The sequence below is a fragment of the Podarcis melisellensis genome, assembly GCF_964234715.1.
Source record: "Podarcis melisellensis genome assembly, chromosome: 1".
Classification (NCBI taxonomy): Eukaryota; Metazoa; Chordata; class Lepidosauria; order Squamata; family Lacertidae; genus Podarcis; species Podarcis melisellensis.
In genome coordinates, this window is record NC_138528.1 from 56892270 (window position 1) to 56914259 (window position 21990).

The following is a 21990-nucleotide window of genomic DNA, read 5'->3' on the forward strand; positions in this document are numbered from 1 at the left end:
TTTAATGCATGTGAGCACAGGAAATTCAAAAGATGCTATTGAAAAGTAGGTACTGATGCCAAGCATTTGTGAACAATTCTGGATTTGAAAGTTGCCTGATGGCTACAACTCTGTTGCCCCAAGTTAACCCAATGCCTGTAGAGACGGACACACAATACATTTTCCAGTGTTTGAGATACCAGATATTAAAATGTGCTGTAGGCAACACAGATCAAAAGTGCATGACACAGAACTGAAGTAACTGCAATTATCACTTTGTAAGTGGCTAGTTGCTGAGTCATATCCCATTTTCAGAATAGAGTCACCTCATCTCAAGATAAGGTGGCTATTTTCTGCCTCTCTACTACAGAATCCTGATAACAACATGTACAGTTTGCTCACCACTACTGTACATGGTAAATTCTGCTTTTGAAACCGGTGCCTGTTAAGTATGAATAGAGCTATAAATAGAGCTCTATAAACATAGAGCTAGGTACTGATGAAACAAACAAAAACCCTAGTTCTAGGCATGAGCTTGGAAATTATTTCAGCCTATGTGTAAACTGGAAAAGGAAGTGACAAAAGGGAGACTGGCAGAGTGGAGGAAGTGAGGGAAGCCATTGTCAGCAGTTTAGAGTGGGAAGGCATCCAATGGCATTAGAAACCCTGCCCTAATTTATCTAGCCCTTTAAGCTGTTGCTTTGATAAGCACAAACTAGAAAAAAAATGTTTCCAAAAATGGCATGACAGACCTAGGCGTTCTATGAATTTCATTCCATGAGCTGGATATAAATGAAATAGAAGGTGAGATCATTTCATTTGTTCCAAGGGAGCTATTGCTGTTTTTCACCATTCCCTGGTGTGTTTGGTAAGTATCATCCATATATTGTTTCACCTTTTAGAAGATAAGACAAGACTTGATGTTACTGCAGGTGTGTGTGGGGGGGGAGAGTGTCTGGTCTTCTGAGTACAGTGGTACCTCGGGTTAAGAACTTAATTCGTTTCGGAGGTCTGTTCTTAACCTGAAACTGTTCTTAACCTGAAGCACCACTTTAGCTAGTGGGGCCTCCTGCTGCCGCCGTGCCGCTGCTGGGCGATTTCTGTTCTCATCCTGAAGCAAAGTTCTTAACCCGAGGTAATATTTTTGGGTTAGCGGAGTCTTTAACCTGAAGTGTATGTAACCCGAGGTACCACTGTATACAGTACTTGAAGATCTTGTTCCTTGTGAGGACACAAAGAATTGCATTCCCTTCTAATTCAAGTTACCCCATTGGAGCAGCATATTAAATAGTGCCTTGATTTTAGATTGACTCTATCATTCGGTGACTGTCAAAACCACTTGATATCTGATAGAACTGTATGTATTGCTACTATTCCAGTGGGATACTCTGCAGGTTACTAACACTACAGGCCTAAACAAATTGAACGTAAACCTACTCATCACCCCATAGAGGGCTGATGAACTCCACACACGTCTTGAGTGCATACATCTCTCCATGGGGCAGAAGTGCAAGTGTCCATTCAGGATGTGAGAACATGTTACAGAAAAACGATGAGCCAAATGTTAGAATTGAAGCTTTGGAGATGATTTAAGTACTGCCTGTTTCGCCATACAGAAGTAGGCATCAGTAGAAATCAATTTGCGTCCAGCTGGCTAGCATCCTAATGCTAAATACATTTCTGTGAAACTTGCTTCCGTGTAGGATAGCAACCCAAACCAGATATGCACTTGGTACTGATAGTTTTGCTACTGTAGCTCCTAGACCCAAGCTATGTTTTTACACCATCACCCCCTTTCCTTCTTGCCTCCAATTTTGTCAGTCTTGCAGAACCACTTTTTTTGCTCTCCTCAAACTATATTAGCTCTTCCATCTAAGTGGGAACTAACAAATCAATTTGAGCATAAATGTGGACTGAATGTGTCCATTTTTTTAAAGAGCTTGTTTTTGTGTGCTTTATTCTGTTTTGTTTTGTTGATTGTTTCTGTTGCTTTGTTGATTGTTTTGTTGATTGTTTCTGTTGTTGCTATGGGCCTATGGATTGTTAGAGGAGGGGTAATACCTCTGGTGGGGGACATGTTGTGCTCCTTCTGGAGTAGTTTGTCCACCTTTGGTTCCCAACCTGCATTCAGCTCTCACCTGTGGCTCCTAAAAGCTGTCAACATGCAACAGCAACCACACCCCAGGAATGGCTTTGTCTGGCTGGCTAAACCAGGTGAGGGTAGCTAATGGGTCTCAGTCCCTCAGTGAGTTAGTGACTTTTCCTGCATGTGAAGACAGGTTCTGGTGGATTGACCAGATGAGAACAATAGTGGGTCCAACATCAAGAAGGCGGTTTCTGCATGTACTGTAGTGGGAAGTGAGGAGCAGATGGGGGTTCATCAACCTGGGAAGGTAGCTCATCTAGAAGAACTCTGGTCCTAAACTTCTGCTGCCTTATGAGATATCTTCAGGAGAAGAAAAGACTAAGGAGTAAATCCTACACAAATCTGTTCCTAAGATGATTGGATGGCACCTTGTACACCTCCTTCCGGCAGCCCAGAACCTCCATACACATTGCCCAGGCTTGTATCTTTGGTGCTGCTAACGCAGCAATTTGACCCCCCCTCCCAGAGGTGCACTCCATTGTCTCTCAAGAAAAACAGATGCCAACAACTGTTGTTGTTAGTTAGAGGGATGCACCTATTCCCTTACAACTGAACTTGAAGAATCCCAAACAGAAGGCACATGTGCAAGTTGTCTTTGGTCAGTGGAACCAGACTTGTCTCAATGCACTTCCCAGAAGAGTCCTTTAGATAAGGAATTCACAGTTCACAGATACAGAATAGTTCTTGTAAGTGAGCACTTCATGAGAACAGCTGCCATTCCAAAACATTAACCAACACTTTCCAGAGAAGGTCTATTTTTAGATCTTTGCTGCTATGACTGTTTATATCGTTAGGAATAATGTAGAGATTTGGTGGTGCTTTAAATAATACGTTTCTTATTTAAATCAGGGGTGGGGCCTATGGACCTATGGTCTCCAGATATTGCTGGACTACAGCTCCCATCATAAATGACCATTCACCATCCTGGCTGGGCAAGATGGAGCCACATGTTGCCCATCCCTGACTTAAATGGTTTTTTTGAACAACGTGTGCATTTTATAATTTCAATGCTTTGAAATTTCCAAAGGTGGCACCTTTGTAATGTCAGTTTAGCAAACCAGCAGGTATGCAGTGGTCATGTGTGTACACACCTCAGCTATGTTTTCTACTTGGATAGAAGCTGGTTTAAGGGACAGCTCATTAAACAGCATTGATCAGGAAGTTACAGATTACCTGGATTGTGGCTAACTTCATGTGCATCAAACACCAGCCCTGGGGATGCTGGAACTGGACTAATAGTGAGCTAGGTGGACCAATAGTTTGACTCAGCAAAAAGCAGCTTCCTGTGTTCTGTCTCATCCCTGATGCTTGCTCATAATCTTACCATTCTCTCTCACCCTCCCTCCACTTGTATTGTCTACCTCTTGTTATCTCTGTCTGCTGTCTGTCTATTTTCCATGTGCCACTTGGCTTTCTGTCCCTGCTCCCACTTTCCTTCTTATACCACTACCCTCTTTTTGTTTAGCTTCACTTATCTTAGGATGTGTCCTCTTGCTCAAGGTCCCTGACTCTCTAAACGTATTCCCTTCCACCAGAGCACAGTGCATTCAGCAGGGCTGTCTGTTATGATGAGTGTGGGAAATTTTGGCTTCATGTGGAAACCAGGATTATTTATTTATAATGAAATTTCTAGCCTGCCTTTCCTGCCCGAGTCAACAGTGTGAAACAAACAAACAAAATCAAAATAATTATATAGCCATCAATTTAAAAAGTCAAATAAAAAACAGCATATCACTAAAACAGCATAAAAAGAGCACAGAGAGCAAACAACAGTTAATGACAGTTGAAAGTTGCTGGAAAATGTAAGTCTTTAAATTTTGATGGAGCACAAGTAAAAAGGATCTCTTAGGAACAGATAGAAAAGAAGTCAAGAATTCCCACAGAAACAAGTGTTTCAAGACATGCCATGATAGATAATCAACGAAGAATGGTTTATGCTACAATTCAATCCTAAACTGAAGGCCCATATTGTTAGATCCGTCTTAGAAGCCCATCAATAATAATAATAATAATAATAATAATAATAATAATAATAATAATAATAATAATAATAATAATTTATTATTTGTACCCCAGCCACTTTGGGTGGCTTCTAACAAAGATTAAAAATACATTAAAATTTCACATATTAAAAACTTTCCAAAACATATAGCTGTGTTAACTGATCTTTTAATTTTTCTTATAAATTTTTACTCACCCATCTATGCTTAATTAAGTATTCTATGTATATGTTTAAATCTACGTCTGCTTCTTGCTCCTATTTATTTAATAATTATTCACTTAGATTCGTACTGTTATGCTATTTATTTAGATGTTTTGCTTATGCTGGTCTGTGACCGTAATAAAGTACTTGCTTGCTTAAGACATGCCAGTAGGTCCTGGAATGTTGGGAATCATGGTCTCAGAGAGTATGTTTGCTTGAATTAGATATACAGTATATATTTAAAGGATTGATTCATAAATTTGCTGACTTTATCAGAGAACCTATTCTCTCTCTCTCTCTTCCCATTTTTCTAACATTACATTTTGTAGTTTTAATTATTCCCAGATAATCCAGATCGGCTTTCCCCTGAACTGCTGTTTCCACAGCCCAGGACACTGAGGAGCCATGTGTGATGATGAAGAAACCACAGCACTTGTCTGTGATAATGGCTCTGGACTTTGCAAAGCTGGATTTGCCGGAGATGATGCTCCAAGGGCTGTTTTTCCATCCATCGTTGGACGACCCCGGCACCAGGTCAGTTTTTATTTTAAGGGGAAATTGTGCCCACAATCAAGAGATGTGGGTCTCCATCTCTACATCTACCACATGCAAGACACTTTTGAAACACAGAACTTCCAAAATAGCATTGCGCATGGGAAACAGGGTTGGGGAGGTGAAGTGTCTGCTGTTCAAAGGGGAAAAGTCCCATGGCCTGTTTAAGGCAAGATAAAGTAGGCCACTAAACCATGGTACATGTGCCCAATGAGATACAGGGTTCTTATTCAACGGAATATGTTGGATCGCTCACCAGCAGTAGCTTCAGAGCATCATTTTTTGCTAGCAAGAACAGTGTTAAAGAGATAACTCTTTATCTGCTCTCTATTATTCCATGTTGCCATGAAGAACCACTGCCTATCCCTGATGTGCTTCTCCCCAGACCCATTTGATTTTTGGTTTAACAAGTCTGTTTGGATTTGAGGAGCTAGAAAAAAGATTGTCAACTTCCAGAAGCATCTAGGTTATGACTGGAAACAAAATGCTGGAATAGATAGACCTTTGAACTGATTCTGCAACACAGTTCTTACATTTTTTTAAAGCCCTTAAATTTAATGCTATGTGCATACTGTTACTCAAATACATAAACCATTTTTGGAGCTGCATAAAATTTTGTGGATGTCATGTCAAGCAACAGATATGGTTGATCTTATTTTGCAGTGATGCTTATTAGTAGCTTGATTTGTAAGCATAGTTGTTAAGTAATGCCATAGGTCATCAAGAAATTAACAAGCATCTAGTAAAAATATGTATACAATGGAAAAAACTTATAATTGCCTAATTAATGCAGGCCTAAGGAAACAGAATAAGCATTGGCCATTAAATCTGTTTTTTTCCAGTTGTCAGATTTACTCTACTCTTGCTGCAAAGCTTGTTACTTGCATGTTGCTGTTTAGAACTTTTGATTTTAAAAAACTGCTGAATATGTACCACTATTTAACACCCCTCCACAGATACCATGCAATCACTGAATTGATTTTCAGTCCCACAGTTTGATAATTTACCATGTCAGCAATTTAGATTTAAAGAAAGGAATCCAAAATATTTGACATCAAATAGTATGTTTTTAAAAAACAAAACAAAACAAAACCTGGAAGCTAATCAAAGTCTTGGAACTTCTGCATACTAGTCAGTGCCAAAAGAAAGCAGAGACTGAGTAACAGGAATGTACATTGGCTTTCCATAAGAATTGTTTAGCAGTATTTTATTGCTGGAGTAGAATTCAGCCAAAGTTAAGCATTTTAAGTTCCATTGATTTTAATGGTTGTAGTGTAATCCTATTGAATATACAGTAGTGGGATTTCCTTCCAAATAAACATGCATAGGATTGTGAAGTTAGCACTTAATTCTAACACCTTAAAAGATGCTTCATTTTTATTGTTTCATTCCTGTGGTATTTATATTTCCAAAGTCCAATGAGCAGGAGATTGAAGATGACACTAAACTTCAAATGCTTACCTTCTAATACAGCATTTGAAATGGCAAAATAATTTACCATAATCTGAAAAGGTTTTAAATTAATTTTAAACACTATTGGATAAGAATTTTCCTGCGCTTTGGCTTTAAAGTCATTTCAATAAAATAGGAACCAACTGCTGAGTAGAACAATAGAGGTGGTTGTGTGAAACTGTCGAAGAAAGAAATGGGAAAAGCATGTAAAACTATTTTTTTTCTACTCACGTTGCAATCCTATGCACACATTCCTGTAAACTGAGGCAGCTTTAAGGGAGAGCAACTGGTTCCTTCACACTGGGCACAGAGCCTTGGGGGTGCGATAAGGGGCACTGCAATTATGATGTGGGATGGAAGGCAAGGAGGGTGAATTTTGGTGTTGTACAGAACGTTGCTGCTGTGAGTAAGCTGCATTGAATCCTATTGAATTCAGTTGGACTTACTTTTGAGTAGACATGCACTGTTGGTCCTAGTATCATTGTTTTATGCTGCAGAAATGACAATAGAAGTGACTCTTGGCAAACATTTGCAATGTGATACTGAATTTGATATGTTCCTTTTGATGGCTCGCTTTTCTAGGGGGTTATGGTAGGGATGGGACAAAAAGACAGCTATGTTGGCGATGAAGCACAGAGCAAACGAGGGATTCTGACCCTGAAGTATCCCATCGAGCACGGGATTATCACTAACTGGGATGACATGGAAAAGGTCAGCAGGTTTTGTTTATTTGTCACTATTTGTGATTATTTTCTGCTTTATTATTATTATTATTATTATTATTATTATTATTATTTATACCCCGCCCATCTGGCTGAGTTTCCCCTGCCACTCTGGGTGGCTCCCAATCAAGTGTTAAAAACAATACATCATTAAATATTAAAAACTTCCCTGCCTTCAGATGTCTTTTAAAAATAGAATAGCTGCTTATTTCCTTCACATCTAAAGGGAGGATGTTCCACAGGGCGGGCGCCACTACTGAGAAGACCCTCTGTCTGGTTCCCTGTAACCTCACTTCTCACAGTGAGGGAACTGCCAGAAGGCCCTCGGCATCGGACCTCAGTGTTTGGATTGAACAATGGGGGTGGAGACGCTCCTTCAGGTATACAGGACTGAGGCCGTTTAGGGCTTTAGAGGTCAGCACCAACACTTTGAATTGGCAAGTAAAAACACCTGGGGCATATCCAGGGGCAGGTGGAAGAGTCTCTTTCTCATGCCCAACCAACCACATGGTAACTGCTTCCATGTGGTTCAATCCCACTCCGCAGGGAAGCATCTGTCAACAATATGGTCCCATGGATGGGGCTGATTGCATGGGCCTTTCCCAGCTAATTGGCACTCTCCCCCCCCCGCCCCCTGCTAAGGCACTGTGTATATGTGTATATAAAAGCTGCACAACTGCATTATTCACTCACACTTCTGGGTGCCATGGGATCACACCACACAGAAATGGTTCCCAGACTGCTGGCTCAAAAGCTCAAAAAGCTAAATGGCCAGGAGAATAAATGTAAGGGGCCGTGTTTATTCCTCTGTGAGGAAGCAAAGTCCTGGGAAAAAAGCATGGCAGAGATGAAGCAGATCTGTAGCAGGGAATAGCCACAAGCACAGACATATTTAATAGAGGTCCAAACTTACCATATTATCTGCTCTGGCCAACTACAATCAAATAGGTTTCTTTACAGGTCTGGCTGGTTATCTCATAGTTCATTGCTTTGCCTGACTAAACGTAATAGTGGCATATATGCTGGCTGGATCCGCCCCAAAAGGTTCAACTCCTCACACCTGGCAAAGGCTGGCTGTTCCCTATTCCTCCGTCCACTGGACATCACCTGTCTTCCCCACAGAGAATGAGGAATGAATGCTCAATAAACAGTCGGCATCATCTAGCCTCCCTGCAAACCTTCTCTCAAAAAATGAGGATTCATGGTCAGGTCATCTGGAAACAGTCTCTGAGTTTCCCTGTGCTTGTCTGTAGAGGAAAGAAAACTACACTCTCCGTCCTCTAGATGGGAGTATAGCTTTTCCATATACTTCTCATTGTGCTTCATTTCACTGCCTCAGGTAACGCAGTCCTGAATCCCACACATGCACTAAATCTCAATAATTCACCCTTGCCATTCCTAAAATGTCAGCTTTCTGTGTCACAACATAGGTCTGCAGTTAAGAGGCAGCATCTAAATTGGCTTCTTCACTGTGCTCTCTTGAGGCCATGTCCTTCAGGCTGCCAGCTGTGGCAATCCTGGTATCATGCCGACCCCCTTAAGAGCACAAAGCAAGCAACAAGAGTAGTTGCAGATGCTGTTCCTCTAATAGTCCTTTTGCCAGTTCTCCTCCTTCATCCATCGCCACAAGCAAGGCTAGGGAAGATTGGGCCCCAAACACTTACCAATGGCTCCATTGCCAAAGCTTTTTCATTTTAAATATTGTATGTCACTGTGGAACATCTTTGGCAAAGTGCAGTACTGAAATATTTCAATAAATAGATTCCCTATGGAAACATTGGTCTCGACACCAGCGGTAGCCAACATGGTGCCCTCCAGATGTTGCCCACCAGCCCCAGCCTGCATGGCCCCAGTCAGGGTGACAATTCCCAGCATGGTTTAACAATCCCTCCCTCCCCCAGGGAATTCTGGGAATTGTAGCTCTGTGAGGAGAACAGAGATCTACCAACAACCCTCAGCACCCTTAACAAACCACAGCGTCCAGAAGTCTTTGAAGGAAGCAATGACTGTTTTAAAGCAGGATCATGTCATTTTACATGTATGGTGCCAATGTCATACTCAAGAGTAAACACACTGAAATAAAAGAACCTGACAACCTTTAGCCCATTGGTTTCAGTGGGCTTACAGTACAATTTAGTTGGATGTAAGCCACAGAAAGGACACTTTTATTGCAAAGTTTCTATAAATATGCGCATGTTTTTATTGCCATAAGGCATTTGGACATTCCCAGGGAGCTGTGAGAGATGGAATGCATGGGCAATGAAATGAAGCATTCTCCAGCTCATATACTTCAGTTCACAATATTCAAATCTGGGCTGCTCCATTTTCCAGAGTGAGCATTCACTTAGGGTACTAGAGGAGTGTTAATGCATTCACAGCTACTGCACATTTAATGTAGGAAGGGGGGGAAGCACAAGAATGGGGCATTATCTTCTTCTTCTGACTTCATAAATGTCTAATGAGGCTGTTCATTTCTCTTGAATGGCATATGGAAGGGAAATCGGTCACATCCCCATCTTACATTTTAATTGAGAATGCCATGGTGGCCTGTGGAGAACAGATCTGATCTCTCTTTGGTGTTCACAAAATCAAAGGAATTAGGGCTTAAATGGAACCTAGTCAGTCATAAAAAGCTTTGTACTATGGGTATGGAAACCTCCCGGTTTGGTATGTAATGCATCACACATGAACCACACTAGTTTTCCCACTCTTATAAAATCTTAAAGGCTTTGAATTGACCATCCTTGGATGAGGGCACTTAAACTGCAGCAGTCAATGAACAAACAGCTTATTCAAACTGGCAGGTAGGTAGCTGCTGTGAGGGCCTGTACAACCTCAGCGTATAAGCGAAGATTGCTTATTTGAAAGTACCCTTAAATAAGAATCTCCCAGCAAGTGGGAAGATAGCATGTTGTGGAGAAACAAAAGCGAGCATCTCTCCTGTGCTAATTTTCCATATGAACAAGAATTTTAATGAACTTTTCAGTCATGCAGTTCCCACGTGACACAATTATGTGAGGACAATTATACTGTGTACACTCTTGCACATTTGAATTGGTCCCTAAGTGTGGAAAATGTCTTATTTAATATGACTACGACTCATTTGAGGATATCATTTGGGTCCAGATAAAAGCTTTTATAGGAGAGCCTCCATACTTGGCACTTCATAGATTTTTGCTGGAGACCAAGTGTCATTCATAGATGTGGGGCCTGAGACCAAACAACACCAGCAGTTCTCATAAGAATTGTTCACTTCATCTGATATAAAATATAAAACAGCACTTGAGACTTGCTGGCTGAGAGTACAACATTGTTAGGGTACTTCCGTGATAGATAGCTAAAATTTCTGGCGGAAAGGTATAGAATTTCCCTTAAAACAGAGACCAGTGTCTAACTTGTCATTGGCTCAACAGACCAATGGTGTATTTTTGTATAAAACAGCTTTTTATGTTCGTGATGTGAGAAGTTCCAGAAATGTAACACACACACAAAAGAACAGTGTGGTGAAATCCCCCTCCACACAAGGAAACAGAGCAAATTGAGGGAACTTGCATATCTGTGTGACAAACCTAGACAGCTTCTTAAAAAGCAGAGACATCACCTTGCCAACAAAGGTCCATATAGTTAAAGCTATGGTTTTCTCAGTAGTGATGTATGGTAGTGAGAGCTGGACCATAAAGAAGGCTGGTCGCCGAAGAATTGATGCTTTTGAATTATGGTGCTGGAGTAGACTCCTGAGAGTCCCATGGACTGCAAGAAGATCAAACCTATCCATTCTGAAGGAAATCAGCCCTGAGTGCTCACTGGAAGGACAGATCGTGAAGCTGAGGCACCAATACTTTGGCCACCTCATGAGAAGAGAAGACTCCCTGGAAAAGACCCTGATGTTGGGATGATTGAGGGCACAATGAGAAGGGGATGACAGAGGACGAGATGGCTGGACAGTGTTCTCGAAGCTACCAGCATGAGTTTGACCAAACTGCGGGAGGCAGTGGAAGACAGGAGTGCCTGGCGTGCTCTGGTCCATGGGGTTACGAAGAGTCAAACAACAACAAGCATATCTGTGTAAAATGTGGGTCTAATAAAGGGATTGGAAACCTCAATTTGCTGTGCTGAAGGGGGTTTGAACGTGGCAGAGATGAATTCCACCCAGCCCTATCAGCCTTCACTGTAAGGGAAGATTCATCGGTGGCAGGGAAGGGAGGAGACCCTCAGTGTTCCCACTCAAATGCTGGGTAGTCATCAGAAACCCACAACATGGGGTGTTTCAGGGGTGGAGATGTGCTGACCCTGCTGCCATCTGGTGATGGCAGTGGGCCCAGTCCAAGCCCTTTCGCTGCCTGGGAACTGGCAGAGCAGGCATTTCTCCTTGCCCTCATGTTCTGTCCTGCCTGGCACTAGTAGCAGGGCTATAGAAGTAGAGGTGGGTGTGCCACTCTATACAGCCTTGCCACTACTGTCCAGGGGTTTGGTTTGACCTTTGACTTAATGATATATGTATTCATTTTGCTACATTTGCTATCTGAAATGCAAAGATTCATTGGGCAACACTTAACACCCATTGCCTGTATGTTTGCCTTCAACCACCTGTCCCTTAGATTTGGCACCATTCCTTCTATAATGAACTTCGAGTTGCCCCAGAAGAGCACCCTGTCCTCCTGACTGAAGCGCCATTAAACCCCAAGGCTAATCGAGAAAAAATGACCCAGGTAATTATTTGTATGTTGCTTCCCTTCTGAGCTAGAAAATTCCAGTTTTAGCAGAGAAACCAAAGTGGCTGTGGCTATCATGCCCCAAAGGGGGGCAGGGCGGGGCAGCAGGGATGGAGTAAGGGCAGGGAGGGGCAGGGACAGCTCAGATGCATTCCATCAAGCTCCGCCCACTGGTATGGATGACCAGCTGCATAATATCAATAAATATTTAGGGTTGTGTCAGATGCGGGTGGTGGTTGCTTGTGAGTAACCAGGCAGGACTCCGACCTGTCTTTTACAGGTTTTATTGGTGCAAACTATTTACAGAGCAGAACCAACAAGTTCATGTCCGTCTTAGTCACTTGCAGAATCCGAGAGTGGCCTCTTTTGGCTTCTTCCCCAACATAAGAACTTCGACACCCCAAATCTCTGCTTCCCCTCCTTGCGTTTCACCCCTCTGCGCAAACAGGGTGACGGAAGTTGCATATCTGCCTCCTGGCCAGCAGGGCTAGGTGAGGCGCTTGGGCTCTCCACAGCATCTTCGAGCCCTCTCCTCGCTTGGCTGGCCCTTTCCCTCTCTGCTCCACTGGAGGTGTGGCTTTCCCCACCCCTGGACAAGGAGCGAAGCATCAGAGACTCTCTGTATTCCCCTGCCTCCCTCCCCTGTTCCAATGGCAGTCCCCTGACAGGTTGAAAGAATGAAAGTATACCAAATGCACAAACAGAATAATAGGATCTTTGTGACCCATTTGCAGTAGACATAAGGCCCCTATCTGGAATACCCTCTTAGACTACAGTGCAAACAGATAAGCACCAAAACAAGGAGCAGTTATGCATTGCGAATTTCTAAGTTTCTATGTCCCAAGAACAGAGAATTATTTACCTTTCTGCTGCCAAAGTATCAGAAGCAGAGCTTCCCTGCCTTTGTTCTTCCATGCTGTGGAAATGGCTGTGCGGACTCTGCAAAAGAGCAATTTCACAGTTTTGCAGCAAATGATTTCTGATAAGTGGTAGGTCTGTAAGGTCTATTGCTCTTCAGAAGTGGAGAAAGATAATGAAATGCTAGTCATCCACCTTTTCTCAGAGAAGTATACTGCTGAGCTGCTCATTTCGGAGAGACTGTGAATTAACAAATTTAGAGGCCATTTCAGTTGAGCTGAGTCAGGTTACTGTCAAAAGAAACAGGGATGAAAGCTAGAATAAAAGGGGTTTCGCCGCTGTCAGGCTGCAATTAGACAGCAAGCCCAGAATTCTGCATTTAAAAAATCCAGAGGGGAAACCTCATTATTCCAATTTATTATGCTCAATACTATTAATGAAATTGCATGTCTTGTTTGGTGTAAACCGTCTGGGATCATTTGTCAACCTCATTCAGTTTCCTTCACTAGGGACTTTGAAAGAAAGACTTAGGCGTGGTGTGGAATAACGTGAGGATAATTTAATTAGTTGTGTAATTAATCTGGTAAAATTCCACCACAGTGGACAGTGAGACAAATAAAAGGCTTTGTTGGAAGCCAAACTGCAGTGGAACTGAGGCAGCGCTGCATGGAATAACCATCAGATGGAATGGAAATCATTGTCTTCCTACACCTTTATTCTCATATGTCCGCCACTGCAAGTATGATTTATCTTGGATACTATAGCTCCTGTGCACGATTTGGAACCAAGCAAATAATGCTGCTAGGGAAATTGGGTATCTTAAAACCAGATTTTAGTAGCATTGTAGCATTTTCTTTCTATGCTGAGAGATCCTAAGACCCTCTCATTTGCCCTCTACAGATCATGTTTGAAACTTTCAATGTGCCTGCAATGTATGTGGCCATTCAAGCTGTTCTTTCTCTCTATGCATCTGGCCGAACTACTGGTGAGTTTGAAATTGGTGTCATCATCTTTAAAAGAAGAAGCGTGTCCTCACATATATGTATCTTGATGTCTAATACACTGGCCCCTATTTTTCCTTACCAAGCTATTATGAGAAAACCGGATCTTCTGATAAGCCCCTACCATACTGAATTAACATAGGGAAAGAAAAGAGAGAGAATTGGGAACACTCAATCTTCAGCCAATAATTGCCTGTGACCAATAAGAACTGCTGTTTTGTAGAGTTAAACTCTTCCCTTCTCCAATCAAAAAATCAAAGTGGTTGGAAGCCAGCCACTCATATACTCCCCCCTCCAACCGCCCGCTGGTGTGCACAGGAAGAAAAACCCTTTTATCCCAGATAATGTTCCTGAAGCAATTGTTGTCCCCCTACAAAATAATGGCTGCGTATTTAACTGTAGCCTGTTTTCTAATTGCATTGGAAATGACCTATTTTCTTCAGCAAGCTTTATAAAATACATTCAAATGCCAAATGAAAACTTGCTTAACTATGCATCAAAAAGATGGAGAAGTAAAGCGCCCACACCATGCCTGTATGGTGGGTTAGTTACTAAATTACACATAGTGAAGATGATGCTCCTGGCTTTGACTTAAAGTATCTTATATTTACTATAAATTCCTGGCAACTGCCCCAGAAACGGGAAACACATGGCCACTACCCTGTCTGGGTACATGGCAACCCTACCAACCAGGGCTGTGACTTGTTGGCTAACTTCACCAATCCAGGGTGCCTCTCCGGACAACCTACTATTTATTGAGCACTCATCATGATCTGTGTGCACAAAACTTACTCAGAGTTTAGATCATGGGTAGGCAAACTAAGGCCTGGAGGCCGGATCTGACCTAATTGCCTTCTAAATCCGGCCCCCGGACGGTCCAGGAATCAGCGTGTTTTTACATGAGTAGAATGCGTGCTTTTATTTAAAATGCACCTCTGGGTTGTTTGTGGGGCATAGGAATTCATTCATCCCCCCCCCATATAGTCCAGCCCCCCACAAAGTCTGAGGGACAGTCCCTTGCTGAAAAAGTTTGCTGACCCCTGGTTTAGATTATATTCAATATTTCTTGAGCATTCATCCTCCAGTCATCTTGATTTGCTTGCAGAGCATTTATACCTCTTCCTGTTAGTCAGGCATTCATCCCACACTTTCAGCACTTTTCTCCATGACTTTCCTAAGCCACAAAAGTCCTCTGTTTTAAAGTGGATTTATTTTGCTAGAGCAATGGGGTGCTTTAATCCATTTTAAGAAGAAGAAGAAGAAGAGTTTGGATTTGATATCCCGCCTTTCACTCCCCTTCAGGAGTCTCAAAGCGGCTAACATTCTCCTTTCCCTTCCTCCCCCACAACAAACACTCTGTGAGGTGAGTGGGGCTAAGAGACTTCACAGAAGTGTGACTGGCCCAAGGTCACCCAGCAGCTGCATGTGGAGGAGCGGAGACACGAACCCGGTTCCCCAGATTATGTGACTGCCGCTCTTAACCACTACACCACACTGGCTTTTAACACTGCAAACCTGAAGTTCCAGCTTTGTCTGAATTCCTCCTGCAAAATACTGACAGTCTGGAGGCGCCCATTAAATAGGGTTGTCAACTAGCCAGAAAAAAATCCAGCTCAAAAATTCAGGGTTTTTAGTGGCTATAGCTTTTGGGTCTGTAGGGCAGTCTGTGGCTGTCTCACACCTGGTTCAGGGAGAGTCCACAAGTTCTCTGTGGAAGGGAGACCACAGGTGGGCCTTTTTATACCAATATACGTTACCTTGTAAATAGCTGCTGTTTTATTGTTCCATTAAAAAAAACCTCCACATTTTAGTGGCAAATCTGTATGTTTATACATCAGCATTTTGAAAATCTTTGCAAATTGTTTGGGATCCTTTTTTTTTTTTGGTGAAAGGCTATAGAAATGTAAGAAGATCATTATCATTAGCATCTGTTTCAGAGAGAACAATGCCATGCAATTTCTGACTCTTTCATGAAGGCAATTTCTTCTTTGTATAGGCCAGCAATTTCCCTCTGAGTTCCACTCAGCATGGAGACAATAGGGATTATCATTTGCAGTCTCTCCTTTCAATCCCAGTTGTTGTCAAAGGGTTTAATTTAGCAGAAAGAGTGGGGCAGGGCAAGGTCTACGCAGAAGAATGCTGACGCTTCTAATTTTCTTCCTCTCTCTTAGGGATAGTTCTGGACTCCGGGGACGGTGTCACACATAACGTACCTATCTATGAAGGTTATGCCCTGCCACATGCCATCATGAGACTGGATCTGGCTGGAAGAGATCTCACTGACTATCTCATGAAAATTCTTACAGAGAGGGGATACTCTTTTGTTACTACAGGTAATCAGTGCTTTTCTTACAGATCAAGGGAGGAATATAGTGTTGTGCTAAGCCAATTGTTTCACCATTTCAAGGATACATGAGACAAATGAGGAGGGAGAAGCCCCTTTGCAAAAGCAGAAGTCCTTCTGCAGGGCTTCTGCTAATGGGATTCATTATTTCAATTCCACCTCCTGTTTACTTCTGATAATGCTGTCTTATTCTGCCACATCATGGATGCTTTAGCTGAGATTCCTGCATTGTAGGGGGTTGGACTAGATGGCCCTTGGGTCCCTTCCAACTCTTAAGATTCTATATTCTGTTATCATATTGGATAAATAAGTATCATATGTTATTTCTCTCTTCAAAAAATGGCTTGATCATTATCAACATGATGTTATTGAAGAACCACCTAGCATTGAGGCATGAACTATGTTCTTTGATTTTCTGATTTTCTAATTCTTTTTTTAAAAAATCAAAATTTTCTTTATGCTCCCCACCACCACCCAAAATATACAAAAATATAAAAGCAGTCAATAAAATAAAAAGAAAGAAAGAGACAAAACCTAGACACAAGAAAGATTTAACAGCAACTTGCTAAGCACACGCTTTCGCACCTCACCCCATGATAGTTTGAGGTTATGTGGCAGCTGTGAAAAAGGTGAAATCCATGCTAAGGATTATTAGGACACGAACTGAAAATAAGTTTGCCATCATCATCGTGCTGTTAAACAAACCTATTGTATGCCTGCATTTGGAATTACTTTTCACAGTTTGCAGCCTCTAAAAGGATATTGTAGAGCTGGGAAAGGTTCAGAAAAGGGCTACTAAAATGGCCAAAGGACTGTAATACTTCCATTGTGTTGAAAAGTTACACCAGGTGTGGCTTTTTACTTTACAGGAAGTGGGAGTAAGGGGGAACATGACTGAGGTACATAAAAATAAGCAATGTGGGAAGATTCAGCATGCACAAAAGGAAAGTATGACTTAACACTGTGCATAGTTATACTATGGAAATTTCTTCCACAAGATGTAATGATGGCTGCCAACTTGGATGACTTAAAAAGACGATTAGACAAATTCATGGAAGATAAGGCTATCACTGGTCACCATCCACAATGGCTATTCTTCATCCACTGTCAGAGTCAGTATGCTTCTCTAGACCAGCTTGAGATCACAAATGGGTGCAGTACTCAGGTACGGCTTGCAGGCTTGTTGGTCACTGTGGGAACAGAAGGCTTGATTAGATGGGCCTTGGTCTAATCCAGGACTTTTCTTATGGTGAGAGCGAATACAGCTTGCTGAACTGTCAAGTCTTCAGCCTGGGGCATGGAGTAACAAGAGAAAAGACCTATAAATTATGTCAAATGTTTAAGACTGCAACACCCAATTAATTTTAATAAGGAGCAAACCTCCAACACTGTGCCATCTAATGTGCAAAAATACAATACAAGTGTCGTTAGAATGAAGGTCAGCCCAACAACAAGATCTTACCGCTAGCTTCAAGTATCGGGCCTTGTATCTGCTCCTGCCGCTGATTTCTTCATTGCATGATATAATCCAGGATCTCTCTCTGTCTAGGTGTACTGCTGGATTTTCTTACAAAAGAAGAGTTCATAAATCAAGCATAGGTGTGGGACACCTTTTTGAGCCTGGGGGCCTCAGTCCTTTGTAGGCAACCTTTCAGGAACCAGAGGAAAAATGGGTTGTATGCTATGTTTGAGCTACATAAAAGGCAAAGCTTTCTATACCCACACATGTCTCCATTTCCCATCCTGGCAAGCATGAGGCAATACCACAGTTCAGTGACATGTTCAAGTCAGACTTGAGGAGGGATTGCACTATAGCTGGTTGAAGACCTGGCCAGGAGAAGGGAGGTGGTCTATGGGTGGGCAAAGTCTGGAGAGAGTTTCAAGAGCTGGACAGAAAGGCTTGGAGAGCCACAATTGGCCCCAGACCCGAGGTTCCCCACTCATAGTATACCAGTAGCTTTCTGGCTTCATTAGGGATAACATCTGTCCCTTATGAGACACCAGAATATTAAAGTGGACCCTTTACTGAGCTGACCAACTTTTCAAAATAACTTCTGTGATTTCTTTCATCTGACGGGAAGAAATCAAATGAACGATTTGTGCTGTTTTCATGTGAAAATAAGAATCTCAGTCTTTACTAGGATTATTTCATTTGTTTTATAATGCGTAAAAGGCTTAAAGAAAGCAGAGGGGAACTTAAGAATTAAAAAGCTTGCTATCCTATATTAAGGTTCTTAAAGAAGAGTCCTAATACTCACACAGGTAGGGATCACCTATGTAGGTTCAGCACATAGCAACCTTTGATGGTTAAAGGAGGTGACAGAGGAAAGGGAGGACCGTATACCAAATTTATAGCCCAGGGGCTCAGCTAGATTAGTAAAGAAAAAACGATTTATATGTGTTGTATGTGTGATATAACATTGTGCCACCCGATGGCGACGTGGAGCCCCATTTTCTCTACCTGTTTTCCCTGTTTAAATTTACAACAGTTTAAACTGATGTGTCTAGATCCAACCCAGGTGGCTTTTAAGTCAGCATGCTCTACCAGTCAGCTGACTTTTACATAAGGAAGGCACTCTTAACGCCTTTCAGAGCCAAAAGATTAGGCTGGAAAGGTGCTAATTAAAAAGGAAGTTGTTTAGGCTAACCCTGGTAGACATGACATTTCGAAGGGATTTTCAAATCGTGTGCTTTAAAGTGGCAGCAGTTATATCTTTCGTTCTCCTGGAGAAATGGAGGCTGGCTCTTTGTCAGGAAAGCTGTAGCTCTTAAAAAAGACATACCGTATTTTTTGCTCTATAAGACTCACTTTTTCCCTCCTAAAAAGTAAGGGGAAATGTGTGTGCATCTTATGGAGCGAATGCAGGCTGCGCAGCTATCCCAGAAGCCAGAACAGCAAGAGGGATTGCTGCTTTCACTGCGCAGCAATCCCTCTTGCTGTTCTGGCTTCTGAGATTCAGAATATTTGTTTTCTTGTTTTCCTCCTCCAAAAAATAGGTCCTGGGAAGGACTGTGGTTATAAGGATTCTTATAAATAACCCAAGAGCCCTCTGCTATTGTCTTACACCCCACTGCTTGATGTTTGTAGCTGAGCGTGAGATTGTGCGAGACATCAAAGAGAAGCTCTGCTACGTGGCTCTTGACTTTGAGAACGAAATGGCCACTGCTGCATCCTCCTCTTCTCTGGAGAAGAGCTACGAACTCCCTGATGGTCAAGTCATCACTATTGGCAATGAACGGTTTCGATGCCCTGAAACTCTCTTCCAGCCATCGTTCATAGGTGGGTCTGCGCTTGTTTCCCGTGGCTGTGGTTAACAGGCGAAGAAAACATGTGATTGTACTGCTATACTGGAGATGTTACTGTCATGACCATGTTTGATATGTGAACAAAAAAAGTAAAGATGAGAGAAAATGCTGTTGCATCTAATTTAATTTGGCATGAGCACTTGTTGACAAAATGGACTGAGTAGTTGGTATACATGGGAAGAGGTACCCTGGAAGACAGAGCAATCTAACAAGAATTTGCTTCATATAAGACTTAAAACAATGTTTACCCCTAAATACTAAATACAGTCATATTTTGGGTTACAGACACTTTGGGTTGTGTGATTTCCGGTTGTGCACTGCGCCGAACCTGGAAGTACTGGAACTGGTTACTTCCGGGTTTCGGCACTCGCGCATGCACAAAACCACCGAATCGCAACCTGTGCGTGCGCAGACGCTGCGCTGAGGGTTGTGAATGTGCTCCCTGCATGGATCATGTTCGCAACCCAAGTGTCCACTGCACGTTTATTGGTATCAGATTTAAGGAGTGCATATGGGGACTTCTCACTATTTTCTTTTAAAAAATACATTCATTACCAGGAAAGGATCAAGCTCGTGTGTATCTTAAAGGGAAAGATGTGTTTGTGTGTGAAAATGGATGTTTCACACTAGGTTAACATTGCAGATTTAGAACTTTGGATAATATGCCTTATGCAACCTGCAACTTCTGATGGCAAACAAACTGGTTTAGGGAAGAGCATCCATTACACAAAGGGCTCATTGGCACTTATATTATGCCCCACACTTTCTAGGCACACATACATATGGATGGCATGGGGACCTTATACAAGATTAATTAATATCAAAATAGGGCTCTGGTTGATAAATATAAAGCTGCTGTCGTTTGCGTAAACTGGATTGCTGTTATCCCTCCAACCGAGCACCTGGACCAGCCACCTAAAAATATTTTCACTATCATATCCCACCCTACTGATCAAAAATAATGGGAACAATCTAAAATCAGCCTCTCTTTATTTTGTATCACATTCTCACACTCTTTTTTAAAAATGATAGTGACTTGCTTAGAAATACATGATCAATTAATCCTCGTAATTTCATTTCTTTCCAGGGATGGAGTCTGCCGGTGTCCATGAAACAACCTATAACAGTATAATGAAATGTGATATTGACATCCGTAAAGATCTTTATGCTAATAATGTGCTTTCTGGAGGGACCACCATGTACCCTGGCATTGGGGACCGTATGCAGAAGGAGATTACCGCTTTGGCTCCAAGTACAATGAAGATCAAGGTCAATGTTACATCTAACATCAATCTAAGAGGCCATGAATAGGCCGGAGCGTGTGATTTCTAGAGGGGGAAAAAGATGAGAAGCTAGAACACAAGAGATCTATGTCCAGATTTTATGTGGCTTTTCTTCAAAGCCACCTGATTGCTCGTCCTCACTTTAATCAGAGTATAGGTCTGTCAATGGCTATATACACCATGCTAACAATTAAGTCTCTAACTGAATATAGCTATTTCCATGGTGACCTGCCTTTGAGATACTTGGGGGGGGGGGTGTTTTGGAAGATGCTAGGCTGAGATGGATAAGAAGATAAGAAGAGCCCTGCTAGATCAGGCCAAGTTCCATCTAGTCCAGCATTCTGTCCTCCCAGTGGCCAACCAGATGATATGGGAAGTCCATAAGCAAGACCCAAGTACAGCAGCACCCTCCTCACTTGCAATTTCTAGCAACTGGTATATAGAGGCATAATGTTGCCAACAGTGGGTGTGGGGATAGCCATCATGGCTGGTAGCCATTCATAGCCTTATTCTCCTTGAATTCATCTAATTGGCTTATTTGCAAATTTGTCATAAAGCAGAGGATGAGATATAATTTTATGGTTTTATTGATTTACAGTTGACCTGACTTGCATACCACTTTGTAGCTATCATAGTCACACAGCCAAAAGCTTGTATTGCTTGCATATTCCAGAATGAGAATAATAGGGATTAGAAGACATGATGACTAAAATGAGAATGATTGTCACCTAATTTGTATGTTCCCTTCTTCATCTCCCTCCTTCTTCTAGATGATTGCACCTCCAGAACGTAAATATTCTGTCTGGATTGGGGGATCCATATTGGCTTCTCTTTCGACCTTCCAGCAAATGTGGATCAGCAAAGATGAATATGAGGAATCTGGTCCCTCCATTGTCCATCGCAAATGCTTTTGAATATGCTAAATGTTACCTTGTGGTGTTTCTCTACCAAATTTCTCTGGAAATTTAGTTTAAGCTTTCCCTCACTGCCTAGTCTGAAAACACAATAAAGGTGATGTTAACTGAACAGATGTTGTCATTTCTGGATGCCTCAAATACGTACACCCCATATTATGTACACCCCATATTTTCCATTCAAATGACAAGGATCCTTAGAAAATCCCTCATTGGTTATTAAAGAAGTTATTGCAGTTAGGAAGCTTCCTAACACTGCTCACCACGGGATGTAATACTTCATGCTTTGAAATAAGATGTTCAACGTCATATGCAATATCCAATGAGCTCTGTATGGCTTTAATATGAACATGTTATCCTCACAAGAACCCAATGACTTAAGCAGACTGATTTGCCCAAGACTACCAAGTCAACTTCATTGCTAGGTAGAGTTTTGAAATAGCATTTGTCACATCTAACATCATGCTAGCTACTATTAGTTTTCTATTTTTTTTAAGAACAGTTGCTAAAATCCTGCT

At 41.9% G+C, this 21990-nt stretch overlaps 1 protein-coding gene across 5 annotated transcripts; it reads left to right on the forward strand.

The window, feature by feature from the left end:
- Positions 1-600: 600 nt before the first annotated feature.
- Positions 601-21584, forward strand: LOC309358597 (actin, alpha cardiac muscle 1-like). Of its 5 annotated transcripts, none has more exons than XM_081891938.1 (9): positions 614-847; positions 4715-4862; positions 6915-7043; positions 11653-11763; positions 13525-13609; positions 15797-15958; positions 19058-19249; positions 20363-20544; positions 21329-21584. In XM_081891938.1, the coding sequence occupies exons 2-9, from the start codon at positions 4734-4736 to the stop codon at positions 21470-21472; spliced, it is 1134 nt and encodes a 377-aa protein (XP_081748064.1). In that variant the 5' UTR covers positions 614-847; positions 4715-4733; the 3' UTR covers positions 21473-21584. The 5 variants fall into 5 exon arrangements, with proteins under 5 accessions (XP_081748066.1, XP_081748065.1, XP_081748064.1 ...); XM_081891936.1 differs by having other exon boundaries at positions 615-847; positions 4658-4862; XM_081891937.1 differs by having other exon boundaries at positions 615-847; positions 4674-4862.
- The last annotated feature ends 406 nt before the right edge of the window (positions 21585-21990 follow it).